The sequence below is a fragment of the Perca flavescens genome, chromosome 20 (genome assembly GCF_004354835.1).
Source record: "Perca flavescens isolate YP-PL-M2 chromosome 20, PFLA_1.0, whole genome shotgun sequence".
NCBI lineage: Eukaryota > Metazoa > Chordata > Actinopteri > Perciformes > Percidae > Perca > Perca flavescens.
Window position 1 is genome coordinate 2,892,276 of NC_041350.1, and position 18,725 is coordinate 2,911,000.

Sequence of the window (18,725 nt, forward strand, 5' to 3'; positions counted from 1 at the left end):
CCAAGTCTTAAACCTCAAACAGCCCTTTTAAACTCGTGGGGTCCAGCATTTTGGTCCCCACAAGGCTGTGCAGACCCCACAAGTATACTGTAGTCCCCGGTTTTTGGACCCCACGAATATAGTAAAACAAGCCCACACACACACACACACACAGAGAGTCAGAGAAGGCACTGAGACCAACAGTGAAGCGTTAGTCACGATCAGTTTGACGTCAGCCAGAACTGAAATATCTCCGATGGGTTTTCGTGTGGGAGTGGACGGCCCTGAGGGGATCTGAGAGTCTGCAGCGTGAACGTTAATACCTGAGCTGGAAATGTGTCCCCTCACAGGTGGGATAATACCGCTAGAATGACATTTAACATTTACGTACATTCGTCCAATTTCATTTCAAATTGGCAAGGCAAGGCAGCTTTATTTGTATAGCACATTTCAGCAACAGGGCAATTCAAAGTGCTTTACATTAAACATTAAAGAGCAGTTAGAAAACAATTAAAAAACAATAATAAATAAATTAAAAACATTAAAAGACAAGAAAAAAATTGACAGTGCAGTATAGGAATAAAAGTTACAGTGTAGTATAAGAAATTAAAGTTAATAAAATAGGTTATTTAAAGAAAGGCAGCATTAAAAAGATAGGTCTTTAGCTTAGATTTAAAAGAACTGAGAGTTGCAGCGGACCTACAGGTTTCTGGGAGTTTGTTCCAGATATGTGGAGCATAGAAACTGAACGCTGCTTCCCCCTGTTTAGTTCTGACTCTGGGGACAACAAGTAGACCTGTCCCAGACCACCTGAGAGGTCTGGGGGGTCATAGTGTAGCAGACCTGTCCCAGACCACCTGAGAGGTCTGGGGGGGTCAGAAACGCCAGAGCAGGGGGAATTAGAGGGGGAAACGCCAGAGCAGGGGGAATGAGAGGGGGAAACGCCAGAGCAGGGGGAATGAGAGGGGAAACGCCAGAGCAGGGGGAATGAGGGGGAAACACCAGAGCAGGGGGAATGAGAGGGGAAACACCAGAGCAGGGGAATGAGAGGGGAAACACCAGAGCAGGGGGAATGAGAGGGGGAAACACCAGAGCAGGGGGAATGAGAGGGGGAAACACCAGAGCAGGGGGAATGAGAGGGGGAAACGAAAGAGCAAGGGGAATGAGAGGGGAAATGTAGCAGAAAATATTCCTTTTTAGACCAAAACGTAGCGATGTTAACATAGTCTTGGATCTTACTGTGTCCGCTGCGGTGAGAGGTGTGGGAGACCCCGGTAGAGACGGACGGCATCAGAGCATGCTGAATGGCCATCTCCCACATCCGGGCCACATCCTGCCCGACCCCGCTGACCTAAAACCAGTCGGTAGAAACCGTCAGAATCAGAGCAGTACAAGACACACAGGATTTACCATAGACAGTACAGTACAGGCCAAAAGTTTGGACACACCTTCTCATTCAATGTGTTTCCTTTTTATTTTCGTGACTATTTACATTGTAGATTCTCACTGAAGGCATCAAAACTATGAATGAACACATATGGAATTATGTACTTAACAAAAAAGTGTGAAATAACTGAAAACATGTCTTATATTTTAGATTCTTCAAAGTAGCCACCCTTTGCTTTTTTTGATAACTCTGCAAACCCTTGGTGTTCTCTCAATGAGCTTCATGAGGTAGTCACCTGAAATGGTTTTACCTTCACAGGTGTGCTTTGTCAGGGTTAATTAGTGGAATTATTTCCCTTATTAATAAAAAAGCAAAGGGTGGCTACTTTGAAGAATCTAAAATATAAGACATGTTTTCAGTTATTTCACACTTTTTTTGTTAAGTACATAATTCCATATGTGTTCATTCATAGTTTTGATGACTTCAGTGAGAATTTACAATATAAATCGTCATGAAAATAAAAAGGAAACGCATTGAATGAGAAGGTGTGTCCAAACTTTTGGCCTGTACTGTACATATAAGAATGGACCAGCAGACCCCGTGTCTCTGGTCTGAGACCAGTGGAGGATATCAGAAGTCTCTTTCCCGGTGCTGGCTGAGTGTTACTGAGCAGCCTCCAACTGAGCTTGAAGACGTAGATGTGACGTGAGCAACGTGTCTGAAAGTGTGAAGTCTTCTGGTAGCTGTGAGAGAGAAATCTCAATCATTCCCAATCTCACAGAGACGGAGAGTGTAGGTATATGTAAGGAGATAACATAGACACAGGCTAATTACTGATCACTAACATGCTAGTTAACATTAGTAATTAAACCTAAACAGATAATGGAAGTCCAAACTGCCTGTGAGCTTCTCCTGTACTATACGGTAATCCCTCTACTGTGTGACAGTAAGTCTCGTGGTTATGACCCAATCGTTAGCCTATTGTTATAAAAGCGTCTGCTACGGAGCCATAACGTGAGCTACAAGGTAATGGAGCCTTTTATACATCGTCGTGTTTCTTTAGAAATAAACAACGGAGAAATAGAGTCTTTAAACGCTTCAGATGTAAAGTTATTCTCTGTCAAAGTGACGTCAAAATGAATGGGAGTCAATGGGATGCTAACGGGAGGTGATGGCCAGGTAGCAACAAAATGGCGCCATAGGAGGTTCGCATTCTGCAGCGAAGCTTACCCTCCCCTTGGGATTAACTTGCTTTTAAGTTTTTACTGCACTTCTCATCTCCGTGCGTGCTGTAAGGCTGTCTGACAACTCCAGCGGCATCAGGCCAGCACAGATCCTGCAGGTGAATGGTTCCAGTAATCCTACTGCTCCCAATAAGTGACAAAATAACGCCAACATGTTCCTATTTACATGTTGTGATTTGTAGTGTCACAGCGTGTACAAAAAACAACGTAACATGAGACACAGCCGTCTTCTAACTGTAAACAAACCGGGAACTACAGTATATTCTCAGACAGGCTTGCTGCAAAGCAAATCATTCCGGCCAATTACTATATTCTTCCGCCTGATAATATAGTTCCCGGTTTGTTTACTGGTTAGAAGATGGCTGTGTGTCATGTTACGTTGTTTTTTGTACACGCTGTGACTCAACATGTTAAAAGGAACATGTTGGTGTTATTTTGTCACTTATTCGCACCAGTAGGATTACTGGAACCATTCACCTGCAGGTTCTGTGCTGGCCTGAAGTGTCTGTATGGACTTGTCTTACTCTGGGGGTTACGGTGAATAAGCTCAAGTCCCAATAAGTCGGCGTGGTCCTTTAAATTAACTCATTGAAACATTTGAATGAGTTAATATTGAGTTTTAAATACAGCATTTGTTACAAGATCCTGCTTCTCACCTTCAAGGGACACGTACCCCTAGGGGGACTCTGGAGGGTCCGTGTAACGCTTATCAGTTCAATTTTCTAAGCACAAACGGACATTTGGAAAAACAGAAAAATGGGTTCCAATATCCAATTTTTAATTTTTGTCCACCTTGACAAATTAAAAAATTGGATCTTTAAACAGTTTTTCCAATTTTCTATTTTTATTCAGAGGATCAGAAATTTAGAAAATTACTAAATTGCTTCTGGGCTCCAATTATTCAATACTGCCATGGTATTCTCTTCCTTGTTCCACACAAAGTGCAGAAGTGCAGTAAAAACTTAAAAGCGAGTTAATCCCAAGGGGAGGGTTAGCTTCGCTTCAGAACGCGAACCTCCTATGGCGCCATTTTGTTGCTACCTGGCCATCACCTCCTGTTAGCATCCCATTGACTCCCATTCATTTTTACATCACTTTGACAGCGAATAACTTTTCATCTGAAGCGTTTAAAGACTCTATTTGTTCGTTGTTTATTTCTAAAGAAACACCACAATGTATAAAAGGCTCCATTACCTTGTAGCTCACGTTATGGCTCCGTAGCAGACGCTTTTATAAAAATAGGCTAACGATTGGGTCATAACCACGAGACTTACTGTCACACAGTAGAGGAATTACCGTATAGTACAGGAGAAGCTCACAGGCAGTTTGGACTTCCATTATCTGTTTAGGTTTAATTACTAATGTTAACTAGCATGTTAGTGATCAGTAATTAGCCTGTGTCTATGTTATCTCCTTACATATACCTACACTCTCCGTCTCTGTAAGATTGGGAATGATTGAGATTTCTCTCGGCACAGCTACCAGAAGACTTCACACTTTCAGACACGTTGCTCACGTCACATCTACGTCTTCAAGCTCAGTTGGAGGCTGCTCAGTAACACTCAGCCAGCACCGGGAAAGAGACTTCTGATATCCTCCACTGGTCTCAGACCAGAGACACGGGGTCTGCTGCTCCAGTTTATATATACTGTCTATGGTTACGTTACGGGAGGTGATACACAAAGGCCTATATGGTCGAAACAATGGGATGTTGGAGCAGAGGGTTTTATTTTTTCCGAAACAAAGGGACGTCGGACTAGTGGGCTGTAGGACCAAAGGGGATTTTTTGGGATTAATGAGGAGTCTGAAGAATGGAGCATCAGAGAAATGACATGGCACAGTCAGAAGTAGATCAAGCTTTTGTAGCTGGTATTCGTGAGGTAAACGTAATATTATTTAGAGGTAGCACAGATAGTTGATTGGTGGAACTATCGTTATCGGCAAAAATCCATACCGATAGCGCGCGCTGTCATTCGTTACCCAGTACGCGAGAGCTGAGAAGGGTCTGCTGGCATCATGCATTACAATAGCTCCTCTAGAGGGTCCTTCTAGTCTTTACATCGTGCATTACAATAGCTCCTCTAGAGGGTCTTTCTAGCCTTTAGATCATGCATTACAATAGCTCCTCTAGAGGGTCTTTCTAGCCTTTACATCATGCATTACAATAGCTCCTCTAGAGGCTCTTTCTAGCCTTTACATCATGCATTACAATAGCTCCTCTAGAGGGTCTTTCTAGCCTTTACATCATGCATTACAATAGCTCCTCTAGAGGCTCTTTCTAGCTTTTACATCGTGCATTACAATAGCTCCTCTAGAGGGTCTTTCTAGCCTTTACATCATGCATTACAGTAGCTCCTCTAGAGGGTCTTTCTAGCCTTTACATCATGCATTACAATAGCTCCTCTAGAGGCTCTTTCTAGCCTTTACATCATGCATTACAATATCTCCTCTAGAGGGTCTTTCTAGCCTTTACATCATGCATTACAATAGCTCCTCTAGAGGCTCTTTCTAGCCTTTACTTCATGCATTACAATAGCTCCTCTAGAGGCTCTTTCTAGCCTTTACATCATGCATTACAATAGCTCCTCTAGAGGGTCTTTCTAGCCTTTACATCATGCATTACAATAGCTCCTCTAGAGGCTCTTTCTAGCCTTTACATCATGCATTACAATAGCTCCTCTAGAGGGTCTTTCTAGCCTTTACATCGTGCATTACAATAGCTCCTCTAGAGGCTCTTTCTAGCCTTTACATCATGCATTACAATAGCTCCTCTAGAGGGTCTTTCTAGCCTTTACATCATGCATTACAATATCTCCTCTAGAGGGTCTTTCTAGCCTTTACATCATGCATTACAATAGCTCCTCTAGAGGCTCTTTCTAGCCTTTACTTCATGCATTACAATAGCTCCTCTAGAGGGTCTTTCTAGCCTTTACATGGTGCATTACAATAGCTCCTCTAGAGGCTCTTTCTAGCCTTTACTTCATGCATTACAATAGCTCCTCTAGAGGCTCTTTCTAGCCTTTACATGGTGCATTACAATAGCTCCTCTAGAGGCTCTTTCTAGCCTTTACATCGTGCATTACAATAGCTCCTCTAGAGGGTCTTTCTAGCCTTTACATCATGCATTACAATATCTCCTCTAGAGGGTCTTTCTAGCCTTTACATCATGCATTACAATAGCTCCTCTAGAGGCTCTTTCTAGCCTTTACTTCATGCATTACAATAGCTCCTCTAGAGGCTCTTTCTAGCCTTTACATCATGCATTACAATAGCTCCTCTAGAGGGTCTTTCTAGTCTTTACATCGTGCATTACAATAGCTCCTCTAGAGGGTCTTTCTAGCCTTAACATTGTGCATTACAATAGCTCCTCTAGAGGCTCTTTCTAGCCTTTACATCGTGCATTACAATAGCTCCTCTAGAGGCTCTTTCTAGCCTTTACATCATGCATTACAATAGCTCCTCTAGAGGCTCTTTCTAGCCTTTACATCATGCATTACAATAGCTCCTCTAGAGGCTCTTTCTAGCCTTTACATCATGCATTACAATAGCTCCTCTAGAGGCTCTTTCTAGCCTTTACTTCATGCATTACAATAGCTCCTCTAGAGGCTCTTTCTAGCCTTTACATCATGCATTACAATAGCTCCTCTAGAGGGTCTTTCTAGCCTTTACATCATGCATTACAATATCTCCTCTAGAGGCTCTTTCTAGCCTTTACATCGTGCATTACAATAGCTCCTCTAGAGGCTCTTTCTAGCCTTTACATCGTGCATTACAATAGCTCCTCTAGAGGCTCTTTCTAGCCTTTACATCGTGCATTACAATAGCTCCTCTAGAGGGTCTTTCTAGCCTTTACATCGTGCATTACAATAGCTCCTCTAGAGGCTCTTTCTAGCCTTTACATCATGCATTACAATAGCTCCTCTAGAGGCTCTTTCTAGCCTTTACATCATGCATTACAATAGCTCCTCTAGAGGCTCTTTCTAGCCTTTACAGGTGATCTTCTATCCAGATGGAACTTGGGCCTTTTTTCTGGGTTGTTGAGCATTAAATCCAAACTGTTACATCCAAGATTTATCCACCTGATGTCCATAATTCATCACGTTGTCGGTCATTTCTGCCGCTAACTCCGTGCTACCCATAGACAGTAGGTGCTACCGACAAGGGAATCTCCCATGATGCCTTTGTTTATGTTTTCAACCAATGGGAAGGCAGGTCCGTCACACATGACGCCTTATATGGGCATCCAAGCGAGAACAGAGAGTACATAGTGGGAAAGATGGATCCCTCCAGGTCAGAGATCGTCTGTTACCGCTCTAAACCGACAGTTTAACTGTTTTTATTTGTTATTTATTACTTTTTATTGACTTCAATATTTATATTTATGTCATTTAGCATGTTTTCATGGTTCAATACAGTTTTTTTTAATTTTTATAATAAAGTTCAGCACTGTTTTACTTGGAGCGTCATGTTTGTTTTAATCCAGTATGAATTCTAAATACTATCGGTCGATTAATCGGTTATCGGCAAATACGGCCCAACCTAGCCCATCGGTATCGGTAAAATCCACTATCGGTCGACCTCTAATATTATTCACCAGATTGCTGCTGCTGCCGGTCCCAGACAATTCAGATCTCTGCAGCTGCTCTCCGACGTAGTAAACCAGGGAGGCCGTGGCGATCTCGAAGCAGTGGAGATTAGCTCCGTCAGCAAGCAGAGAAAAGTTTTGAGCCGGTTCCAGAGATAACATCTCCGACAGAGGGATCTCCTGCAGACCGGAGAGGGAGACAGACAAAGTAATCTTTACGAAAACTCTTCGATGGGACAACGCTTACCTGGACATCAATTCCTGATAACAGACACCTCTTTGGGCATCAACCCTACCACATATACACACACACACACACACACACACACACACACACACACACACACACACACACACACACACACACACACACACACACACACACACACACACACACACACACACACACAGACACACAGACACACACACACACACACACACACACAGAGAGAGAGAGAGAGACACACTCAGAGAGACACACACAGACAGACACACACACACACACACACATACACACAAACACTCACACACAGACAGACACACACAAACACATACATACACACACACACACACACACACACACACACAGAGACACACACACATACACACAAACACTCACACACAGACAGACACACACAAACACATACATACACACACACACAGACACACACACATACACACATACACACAAACACTCACACACAGACAGACACACACAAACACATACATACACACAGAGACACACAGAGAGAGAGACACACACACAAAGAGACATACACACACACAGACACACACACGCATATATACACACACACACATAATCACACAGACAGACACACACACAATCACACAGACAAATAGACACACAAACACACACGTACACAACACACACACACACACACACACACACACACACACACACACACACAGAGAGAGACACACACGCACACACAGAAACCTTCATGGGTCAAATCTGACCCATTTTAAAAGAGTTTCTTTATATTTTGTGGGTTTCTTTCAACCAAATATTAAGACAGAATAACGTGGATGGTTAAATACACGATCAGTTCACTACTTTCATAGAATTTGGCTGTTTTATTCAACTTTATAGCATGTAAAAAAAACTGCCCAATACAACGTTGAAAAACGTAGGACAATTTTTTCAAAAAAGCACCGAAAAAAGTGACAAAAACATGAGAAAAGCTTTAAAAAAAAAACTTTATAAAGCTCAGAAAAATATTGACAGAGAAACTTCGAAAAAAAGTGACAAAAGTTTTGAAAAAGATGACCAAAATGTTGGAATTTGTTTAACATTTAACCCAGAAAAACTAAAAAGTTGCATGATGGTCGATAGGGAAGACAACACAAGGGTTAACACACAGTTTGAAAATAGACTTGCAGAAGATGCCAGAGGATGTGTGCATTGATTGAAGTTAAAGGATGCTGAGAGTCACACTGGAATCGTCCTTTAACATATTTCCGTGAAAAGCAGAGATGAAGGAGACAGTGACGGAGCTCCTCCTTACCTTGAAGTATTTACTTCCTGTGTCGTTCTGAAACATCGTGATGCATTTGCTGTCCAGCCTCCAGTAATGTCTCTTCCTCTGAAAACACAGAGATAGAGAGGAGGAAGTTAGACAAGACAGCAGTGGGGGAGAGGTGCAAGGAGTGGAAGGAAAAACAGAAAAAGGTAAGAGGAAAGTTGACACAGAGACATTTATTTTAAATTTCACACAGTCTCTTTTATATAGACCTTTGTGGTCCCCTAATACTGTATCTGAAGTCTCTTTTATATAGACCTTAGTGGTCCCCTAATACTGTATCTGAAGTCTCTTTTATATAGACCTTAGTGGTCCCCTAATACTGTATCTGAAGTTTCTTTTATATAGATCTTAGTGGTCCCCTAATACTGTATCTGAAGTATCTTTTATATAGATCTTAGTGGTCCCCTAATATTGTATCTGAAGTCTCTTTTATATAGACCTTAGTGGTCCCCTAATACTGTATCTGAAGTCTCTTTTATATAGATCTTAGTGGTCCCCTAATATTGTATCTGAAGTCTCTTTTATATAGACCTTAGTGGTCCCCTAATACTGTATCTGAAGTCTCTTTTATATAGACCTTAGTGGTCCCCTAATACTGTATCTGAAGTCTCTTTTATATAGATCTTAGTGGTCCCCTAATACTGTATCTGAAGTCTCTTTTATATAGACCTTAGTGGTCCCCTAATACTGTATCTGAAGTCTCTTTTATATAGACCTTAGTGGTCCCCTAATACTGTATCTGAAGTCTCTTTTATATAGACCTTAGTGGTCCCCTAATACTGTATCTGAAGTCTCTTTTATATAGACCTTAGTGGTCCCCTAATACTGTATCTGTCGAATCTTTTATATAGACCTTAGTGGTCCTCTAATACTACAGAGAAAGGGGAGGTAACCTTGCTCCTTATGACCTCATAAGGAGAAGATTCCTGATTGGTCCATCTGAGCTTTCATTTTCTCAAAGGCAGAGCAGGATACCCAGGGCTCGGTTTACACCTATCACCATTTCTAGACACTGGGGGACCATAGGCAGGCTGGGGGAACTCATATTCATGTTAAAAAAAACTCATAAAGTGACATTTTCATGCCATGGGACCTTTAAAATTAATCAAATAAAATGTGTTGGTTTGGGGTTTAAGTATACTAAAATCACAGCAGTTTTTTTTCTCTGCAAGAGACATTTTTGATAAATGTTAAAAATAATTATTACATTACATGTCAGAGGTTGCACACCTCGAGGTTAAGTGTCTTGCTCAGGGACACAGTGGACACACGTATCGGAGTGGGAATCTAACACAGGTCTCCCACACCGAAGGGATGTGTCACATGTGTCAAACCCGAGGCCCCTGGGCCAAATCCGGCCCCTCGCAGATTATGATCCGGCCCACATATCAATTTAGGTTCACAATACATTTTGGCCCACCTAGTTTTTGTCACTTTTTCTGACATTTTTGTCACTTATTCCGACGTTTTTGTCACTTATTCAGACATTTTTGTCACTTTTTCAGACGTTTTTGTCACTTTTTCCAACATTTTTGTCACTTATTCCGACGTTTTTGGGCACTTTTTTCCTATGATTGACGAGGAACTTTCTCCTGATTCTTTAGGACTATCTGTCGACCAAACTATAACTGAGAAGACTATATGACACATGCAATAACACAGGCAAAGATATTTGACTTTTTCAATTAAATAAACACATGTCTTTAAATTAAACATGTCTGGCGCTTGATGGGATTCATATTTTCCAGTGTGGCCCTCTGGGAAATTGAGTTTGACACCCCTGGCATGTGTCATATCCACGGTGCCATCACCACCCACACACCACAATCACAACGACAACCAAACAAACAGGTGAATCAGACAGGTGTGCTACCAGAGTGTCCTTGCTGGTGTAGTGGACCATCCAGCCCTCCTTCATCACGTTGCTCGTCTTCCTCTTTGTGTTTTTGACGGACTGAACGACTCGCATCAGAGGGATGTTGTTACTGGTGGACGGGCTGTAAGGGGGCGGGACAAAAGCTCAATCTCACATCTCTGTGTTTGTGTTCCCTAAATGTGTGTGTGTGTGTGTCTCTCTGTGTGTGTGTCTGTGGGTGTCTGCGTGTGTCTCTGTGTCTGTGTGTGTCTGTCTGTGTGTGTGTGTGTGTGTGTGTGTGTGTGTCTCTGTGTGTGTCTGCGTTTGTCTCTTTGTCTCTGTGTGTGTGTGTGTGTGTGTGTGTGTGTGTGTGTGTGTGTGTGTGTGTCTGTGTCTGTGTGTGTGTGTGTCTGTCTGTGTGTGTGTGTGTGTGTGTGTGTGTGCGTGTGTCTCTGTGTCTGTGTGTGTGTGTGTGTGTGTGTGTGTGTATCTGCGTGTGTCTCTGTGTCTGTGTGTGTGTGTTTGCGTGTGTGTGTGTGTGTCTGTCTGTCTGTCTGTGTGTGTGTGTGTGTGTCTCTGCGTGTGTCTCTGTCTCTGTGTGTGTGTGTGTGTGTGTGTGTGTGTGTGTGTGTGTGTGTGTCTGTCTGTCTGTCTGTGTGTGTGTGTGTCTGTGTGTGTCTGCGTGTGTGTGTGTGTGTCTCTGTGTCTCTGTGTGTGTCTCTGTGTCTCTGTGTGTGTCTGTGTGTGTGTGTGTGTGTGTGTGTGTGTGTGTGTGTTTCTGTACCTGATGGCCCGGTTGGACTCGTCCAGGTCGGGGTCACTGTGCCCCGCCTCCAGCAGCAGCCCCCCCTCTGATGTCAGCGCTTCGTCCATGTCGTCCAATAGGCTGCCACCTCTGTCGACATCGTGGTCGTCAAGGCAACCCTCCACCATGGCCACGTCTGACTCCGCCCCCGGGCTCAGGAGCTCTATGAAACAAACACACACCTGGATCTGAAGTTTGTGTTCGCTTTTCTGTAGCTGTGAGGACCAACGTTGTAGAGCATCACAGCAAGGACATTAACAATTGGTTGAGACATGTGTGTGTGTGTGTGTGTGTGTTTCTTGTTTAACTATATTCGTGGGCTCCGAAAACCGTGAATACAGTATACTTGTGGGGTCCGGACCACTTTGTGGGGCCCAAATGCTTGACCCCACAAGTTTAAAGGGATTTTTGAGGGTTAAGACTTGGTTGTAGGGTTAGGGTTAGAATTAGGTTATGGTTAGGGTGAGGGTAAGGGTTAAGGTTAGGCATTTAGTTGTGATGGTTAAGGTGAGGGTAAGGGTTAAGGTTAGGCATTTAGTTGTGATGGTTAATGTTAGGGTAAGGGTTAAGGTTAGGCATTTAGTTGTGATGGTTAAGGTGAGGGTAAGGGTTAAGGTTAGGCATTTAGTTGTGATGGTTAAGGTGAGGGTAAGGGTTAAGGTTAGGCATTTAGTTGTGATGGTTAAGGTTAGGGTAAGGGTTAAGGTTAGGTATTTAGTTGTGATGGTTAAAGTTAGGGTAAGGGTTAACGTTAGGCATTTAGTTGTGATGGTAAGGTGAGGGTAAGGGTTAAGGTTAAGCATTTAGTTGTGATGGTTAAAGGTGCCCTGCCACACTTATTTCATGTCTTTGTGGTAATGTCTGAAGTTCTACCATGGACTCTGTAACATTTTTTGTGGAAGAAATACCTTGGTTACCTTGTTTCAAGCCATTCCAGCGTGGTATAGAAAGCCTACAGGGAGACTCGGCTTGATTTCTGCCAGTTCTCATTAATAGTAAACAAGCTAAGCTGTTTGAATCTGATTGGCTAACAGCTAGCCAATGAGAGCCTGGCTGTCAGCATCCTTTACCCAGCCCAACTGGGCGAGCTCATGAATAGTAATGAGCTCAGGCAGCATGATGTCAGACTGACCAGCTTTTGTGATTGGTCTGATTTCTCTGCTTATTTCTTTTCAGTGGCTAGAGCTGACAGAGGAGGCAGCAGTTCATTTTCACATTCACAACATAACACACACACACACATATGGACCTGACAGATTTCAAAACATGCAAGTAACAACAGTTTTGTATGGCAGGGCACCTTTAAGGTTAGGGTAAGGGGCTAGGGAATGCATTATGTCAATGACGGGTCCCCACAAAGATAGTGCCATGTGTGCCAATATGTGTGTGTGTGTGTGTGTGTGTGTGTGTTTTGAAACTTGCCTCCATTTCTGGAAACTTCTCCCAGACAGTTGTTTGGCACTTTAGGAGCACATCGTTTATGGCAGTTAAATTTACAATCTGAGGGAGGAAGAAGGAAGGAAAGCAGCCATTAGGACATAGCAGGTTAGAGTCCAAAATTTGACACCTTGTTGTTAAAAAAAAATGACGATGCTCACCTTTACACTGCAGGCCCTGTCTGAAGAGGCCTTTCAGCAGCTTCTTGCAGTGCTGGCAGACGGTGGGCCTGGTGTACGAGTGGATCAGGAAGGTGTGAGGAACTTTAACCTTCGACAGTAAGATCTTGTCCAGTTCGATGGGACGTCCGACGTATGACTGGGAGCTGGAGCGCCGCTCTCGACCCGGGAAGTAATCTAATTGGTTCTTCTGCTACGAAAAGTGAGAGCAGGAGTGTGGATTTGTGTAGTTTACAAGCAACTTGCATTATTATGGATACTAAGAATATGTTCCAGTAATTGTTTTCTAATAACATTTCTACTTAAAAAAAAAAGGTCACACAGATTCTTCTCACCCTTTCAAACAAAACGCAACTTTCCTCAAACCTTAAAAGTGCTCTAAGTCAGTGGTTGCCAACCTTTTCTCCTCGGCCCCCCCTTATGTCTAAGAGAGGGGGGGGCCCCACACCCTAAACCAAACCTTAGGTAACTCTTGAGATAGAGGCCTATAGATCTATATATCCATCCATCCATCCATCCATCTTCGTCCGCTTATCCGTGTCGGGTCGCGGGGAGCAGCTCCAGCAGGGGACCCCAAACTTCCCTTTCCCGAGCAACATTAACCAGCTCCGACTGGGGATCGAGGCGTTCCCAGGCCAGGTTGGAGATATAATCCCTCCACCTAGTCCTGGGTCTTCCCGAGGCCTCCTCCCAGCTGGACGTGCCTGGAACACCTCCCTAGGGGGGCGCCCAGGGGCATCCTTACCAGATGCCCGAACCACCTCAACTGGCTCCTTTCGACGCAAAGGAGCAGCGGCTCTACTCCGAGCTCCTCACGGATGAGTGAGCTTCTCACCCCTATCTCTAAGGGAGACGCCAGCCACCCTCCTGAGGAAACCCATTTCAGCCGCTTGTACCCTGGATCTCGTTCTTTCGGTCATGACCCAGCCTTCATGACCATAGGTGAGGGTAGGAACGAAAACTGACCCGGTAGATCGAGAGCTTTGCCTTCTGGCTAAGCTCTCTTTTCGTCACAACGGTGCGATAGATTGAATGCAATACCGCACCCGCTGCGCCCGATTCTCCGACCAATCTCCCGCTCCATTGTCCCTCACTCGCGAACACAACCCCAAGGTACTTGAACTCCTTCACTTGGGGTAAGGACTCATTCCCTACCTGGAGAAGGCATTCCATCGGTTTCCTGCTGAGAACCATGGCCTCAGATTTAGAGGTGCTGATCCTCATCCCAACCGCTTCACACTCGGTTGCGAACCGATCCAGTGAGTGCTCAAGGTCGCAGGCCGATGATGCCATCAGGACCACATCATCTGCAAAGAGCAGCGATGAGATCCCCAGCCCACCAAACTGCAACCCCCCCACCCCGACTACGCCTCGATATCCTGTCCATAAATACTACAAACAGGATTGGTGACAAAGCGCAGCCCTGGCGGAGGCCAACCCTCACCTGAAACGAGTCCGACTTACTACCGAGAACCCGGACACAGCTCTCGCTTTGGTTGTACAGAGATTGGATGGCCCTGAGAAGAGACCCCCTCACCCCATACTCCCGCAGCACCTCCCACAGTATCTCCCGGGGACCCGGTCATACGCCTTCTCCAAATCCACAAAACACATGTAGACCGGTTGGGCATACTCCCAGGCTCCCTCCAGGATCCTTGAGAGTGAAGAGCTGGTCCGTTGTTCCACGACCAGGACGGAATCCGCATTGTTCCTCCTCAACCCGAGGTTCGACTATTGGCCGAACCCTCCTTTCCAGCACCTTGGAGTAGACTTTACCAGGGAGGCTGAGAAGTGTGATACCCTATAATTGGCACACACCCTCTGGTCCCCCTTTAAAAAGGGGAACCACCACCCCAGTCTGCCACTCCTTTGGCACCGTCCCAGACTTCCACGCAATGTTGAAAAGGCGTGTCAACCAGGACAGCCCCTCCACACCCAGAGCCTTGAGCATTTCTGGACGGATCTCATCAATCCCGGGGCTTTGCCACTGTGTAGTTGTTTGACTACATCAGTGACTTCCGCTTGGGAAATCGACGACAATCCCCCATTATCCTCCAGCTCTGCCTCTAACATAGAGGGCGTATTAGTCGGATTCAGGAGTTCCTCAAAGTGCTCCTTCCACCGCCCTATTACCTCCTCAGTTGAGGTCAACAGTGTCCCATCCTTACTGTACACAGCTTGGATGGTTCCCCTTCCCCCTCCTGAGGTGGCGAACAGTTTTCCAGAAGCACTTTGGTGCCGACCGAAAGTCCTTCTCCATGTCTTCTCCAAACTTCTCCCACACCCGCTGCTTTGCCTCTTTCACGGCAGAGGCTGCAGCCCTTGGGGCCCTTCGGTACCCTGCAACTGCCTCCGAGTCCTCCGGGATAACATATCCCGGAAAGACTCCTTCTTCAGTCGGACGGCTTCCCTGACCACCGTTGTCCACCACGGTGTTCGTGGGTTACCGCCCCTTGAGGCACCTAAGACCCTAAGACCACAGCTCCTCGCTGCAGCTTCAGCAATGGAAACTTTGAACATTGTCCACTCGGGTTCAATGCCCCCAGCCTCCACAGGGATGCACGAAAAGCTCCGCCCGGAGGTGTGAGTTGAAAGTCTGTTGGACAGGGGCCTCCTCCAGACGTTCCCAATTTACCCGCACTACACGTTTGGGCTTACCAGGTCTGTCCAGAATCTTCCCCACCCTCTGACCCAACTCACCACCAGATGGTGATCGGTTGACAGCTCTGCCCCTCTCTTCACCCGAGTGTCCAAAACATACGGCCTCAGATCAGATGAAACGATTATGAAATCGATCATTGACCTTCGGCCTAGGGTGCTCTGGTACCAGGTACACTTATGAGCATCCCTATGTTCGAACATGGTGTTCGTTATAGACAATCCATGACTAGCACAGAAGTCCAACAACAAACAACCACTCTGGTTTAGATCAGGGAGGCCGTTCCTCCCAATCACGCCTCCAGGTGTCTCCATCATTGCCCACGTGTGCGTTGAAGTCCCCCCAGCAGAACAATGGAGTCCCCACTGGAGCCCCATGCAGGACTCCAGTCAAGGTCTCCAAGAAGGCCGAATACTCCGAACTCCTGTTTGGTGCATATGCACAAACAACAGTCAGAGTTTTCCCCCACAACCCGCAGGCGTGGGGAGGCGACCCTCTCGTCCACCGGGTAAACTCCAACACAGCGGCGCTCAGCCGGGGCTTGTGAGTATCCCCACACCCGCCCGGCGCCTCACACCCTGGGCAACTCCGGAGAAGAAAAGAGTCCAACCCCTATCCAGGAGTATGGTTCCAGAACCAAGACTGTGCGAGAGGTAAGCCCCACCAGATCTAAACGGTAGCGCTCCACCTCCCGCACCAGTTCCGGCTTTTTCCCCACAGAGAGGGTGACGTTCCACGTCCCCAGAGCCAGCGTCTGCTGCCCGGGTCTGGTCCGTCGAGGCCCCTGACCTTCACTGCCACCCATGTGGCATCGCACCCGACCCCAACGGTTCCTCCCACAGGTGGTGGGCCCATGGGATGGAGAGGGAGTTGCCACGTAGCTTGTTCGGGCTGTGCCCGGCGGGCTCCGTGGCAAACCCGCCACCAGGCGCTTCGCCGACGAGCCCACCGTCTGGGCCTGGCTCCAGGCGGGGCCCGGGCTTCCTCCGGGCAGGGTCACTCCATCTCTGCTTAGCTTTTTTCATTGGGGTTTTTGAACCATTCTTTGTCTGGCCCCTCACCTGAGACCACTTTGCCTTGGGAGACCCTACCAGGAGCACAAAGCTCCAGACAACACAGCCCTCAGGTTCACAGAGACACACAAACCTCTCCACCACGATAAGGTGATGGTATTTCTAAATAAAACCAAAGCCATGCTTTTATTTGTGAACTTCTTGAGCTGCACCTGATATTCTTATTGCAGCATTTAAGTTATTGTACTTTCTTTTTTGATACAGAGGAGTCATCAGCACTTTTAAGTTTCTCCGCCATGTTTCATTCATAAAATAGTGATGCCGTGGCGGCAGGAAAGATGAGCATGATAGCAGCTAGCAGCTAACAGCTAGCAGCTAGCAGCTAACAGCTAGCATCTAGCAGCTAGCAGCTGACCTGATGACAGCAAGGGTCCCAGGTTAAGAGGTCCCGGAGGTTTGGCCTACTAAGTAGCCTGCCTCCAATTTTAAGCGAGGACACTACTATACTGACTTTCGTATACATTATATATTCTAGTGTATCATCATAATTTGTTTAACATGTGCAAATAAATATATTTTTTTTACCTCAACCTCAAACCAGATAAAGACTTGCGCGCCCCCCCTGTGATCTTTGCCGCCCCCCTGAGGGGTGCCCGGACCCCAGGTTGGGAACCACTGCTCTAAGCGGGTTACGTCACTTATTGTTGACGTTCGAAGTATTGTCAAACAAAACGGAGGCTAGCTCGCCCCTCCCTCCTCCTCGTTCTCTTAATACATGCATGGTCTGCTGCAGTGATGGCTCAACCAACTCCTTGTCGGTGTTGAGAAAATCTCTAAAAGAAGTGTTCGTTCTGATTTCTGAGGAGAAAAGGAGAGGCTAGGGTTGAATTGAAAGATTAAGCAAAAGGTTTAATTGAAACTGCATGACAAACAATACACTGTAAACAGCTGACTCCAGCAGCTTCGCAGTCCGCTGTTTACCGTGTATTGTTTCTAATGTCTCGTGACTGTTTTTATGTGACTCCACAAGGATAAGCAGGATTCAGTCCGCTGTCAGCTGCAGTGTAACATTTGTTTTGTCGTGTCACGGTACTGCGGACCTGGGACCCGACAAGCGAACAAGGTTCTGCAGTCCGCTGGTTACAGCGTATTGTTTTGTCTTGTCGTTGTCATGCAGTTTCATTAAACCTTTTGCTTAACTTTCAATTCGACCCCAGCCTCTCCTTTCTCCTCAGAAATCGAAGAACACGTCTTTTAGAAATTTCTTAACATCGGTTACTGGCTAGAAGACTGCTTGTTATGTTTGGTGGTGCAGGTTGGCGTAGTTTGTTTTTGTTGCTGTTTTTTGGAGCCTAGGCTGTCTACAGAGACCACGTTTTTTAACAGTGTGTTCAGGGGACAGGCAGCTAGCAGATAGTGAGGAAATGTTTGCTGTATGTGACAAAAAATATTGTAGCCCATAAACGCTTAGAGCACCTTTAAGCTCAAATCACTACTGTACAGTGAAAAAGATGTCTCTCTTATCTCTTTAGTTCTACTCTGTTAAAAGCCTAGTTTAGCACAGATCCTGGAGGTAACCGGCTCCATCTAGCCTAGTTTAGCACAGATCCTGGAGGTAACCGGCTCCATCTAGCCTAGCTTAGCACAGATCCTGGAGGTAACCGGCTCCATCTAGCCTAGTTTAGCACAGATCCTGGAGGTAACCGGCTCCATCTAGCCTAGCTTAGCACAGACCCTGGAGGTAACCGGCTCCATCTAGCCTAGCTTAGCACAGATCCTGGAGGTAACTGGCTCCATCTAGCCTAGCTTAGCACAGATCCTGGAGGTAACCGGCTCCATCTAGCCTACTGCTCCCAATAAGTGACAAAATAACGCCAAAATGTTCCTATTTACATGTTGTGATTTGTATAGTCACAGCGTATACAAATAACAAGGTCACATGACACATAGCCATCTTCTAACTGTACACATACTGGGAACTATATTCTCAAAAGGCGAAGCACTGCTACTTGGGCGGAGTGATTATTACTCCAACTCT

General features: G+C 45.6%; 1 protein-coding gene across 1 annotated transcript in view; it reads right to left on the minus strand.

The window, feature by feature from the left end:
- Positions 1–18,725, minus strand: part of prkd1 (protein kinase D1) — a 143,756-nt gene that overhangs the window by 34,611 nt on the left and 90,420 nt on the right. The window contains exons 6-12 of the mRNA XM_028566701.1: positions 12,998–13,208; positions 12,822–12,899; positions 11,379–11,562; positions 10,613–10,736; positions 8,722–8,799; positions 7,205–7,375; positions 1,219–1,330 (exon numbers count right to left, since the gene is read on the minus strand). Of these exons, the coding sequence (XP_028422502.1) occupies positions 1,219–1,330; positions 7,205–7,375; positions 8,722–8,799; positions 10,613–10,736; positions 11,379–11,562; positions 12,822–12,899; positions 12,998–13,208 (958 nt within the window). The remainder of the gene's footprint in view (positions 1–1,218; positions 1,331–7,204; positions 7,376–8,721; positions 8,800–10,612; positions 10,737–11,378; positions 11,563–12,821; positions 12,900–12,997; positions 13,209–18,725) is intronic.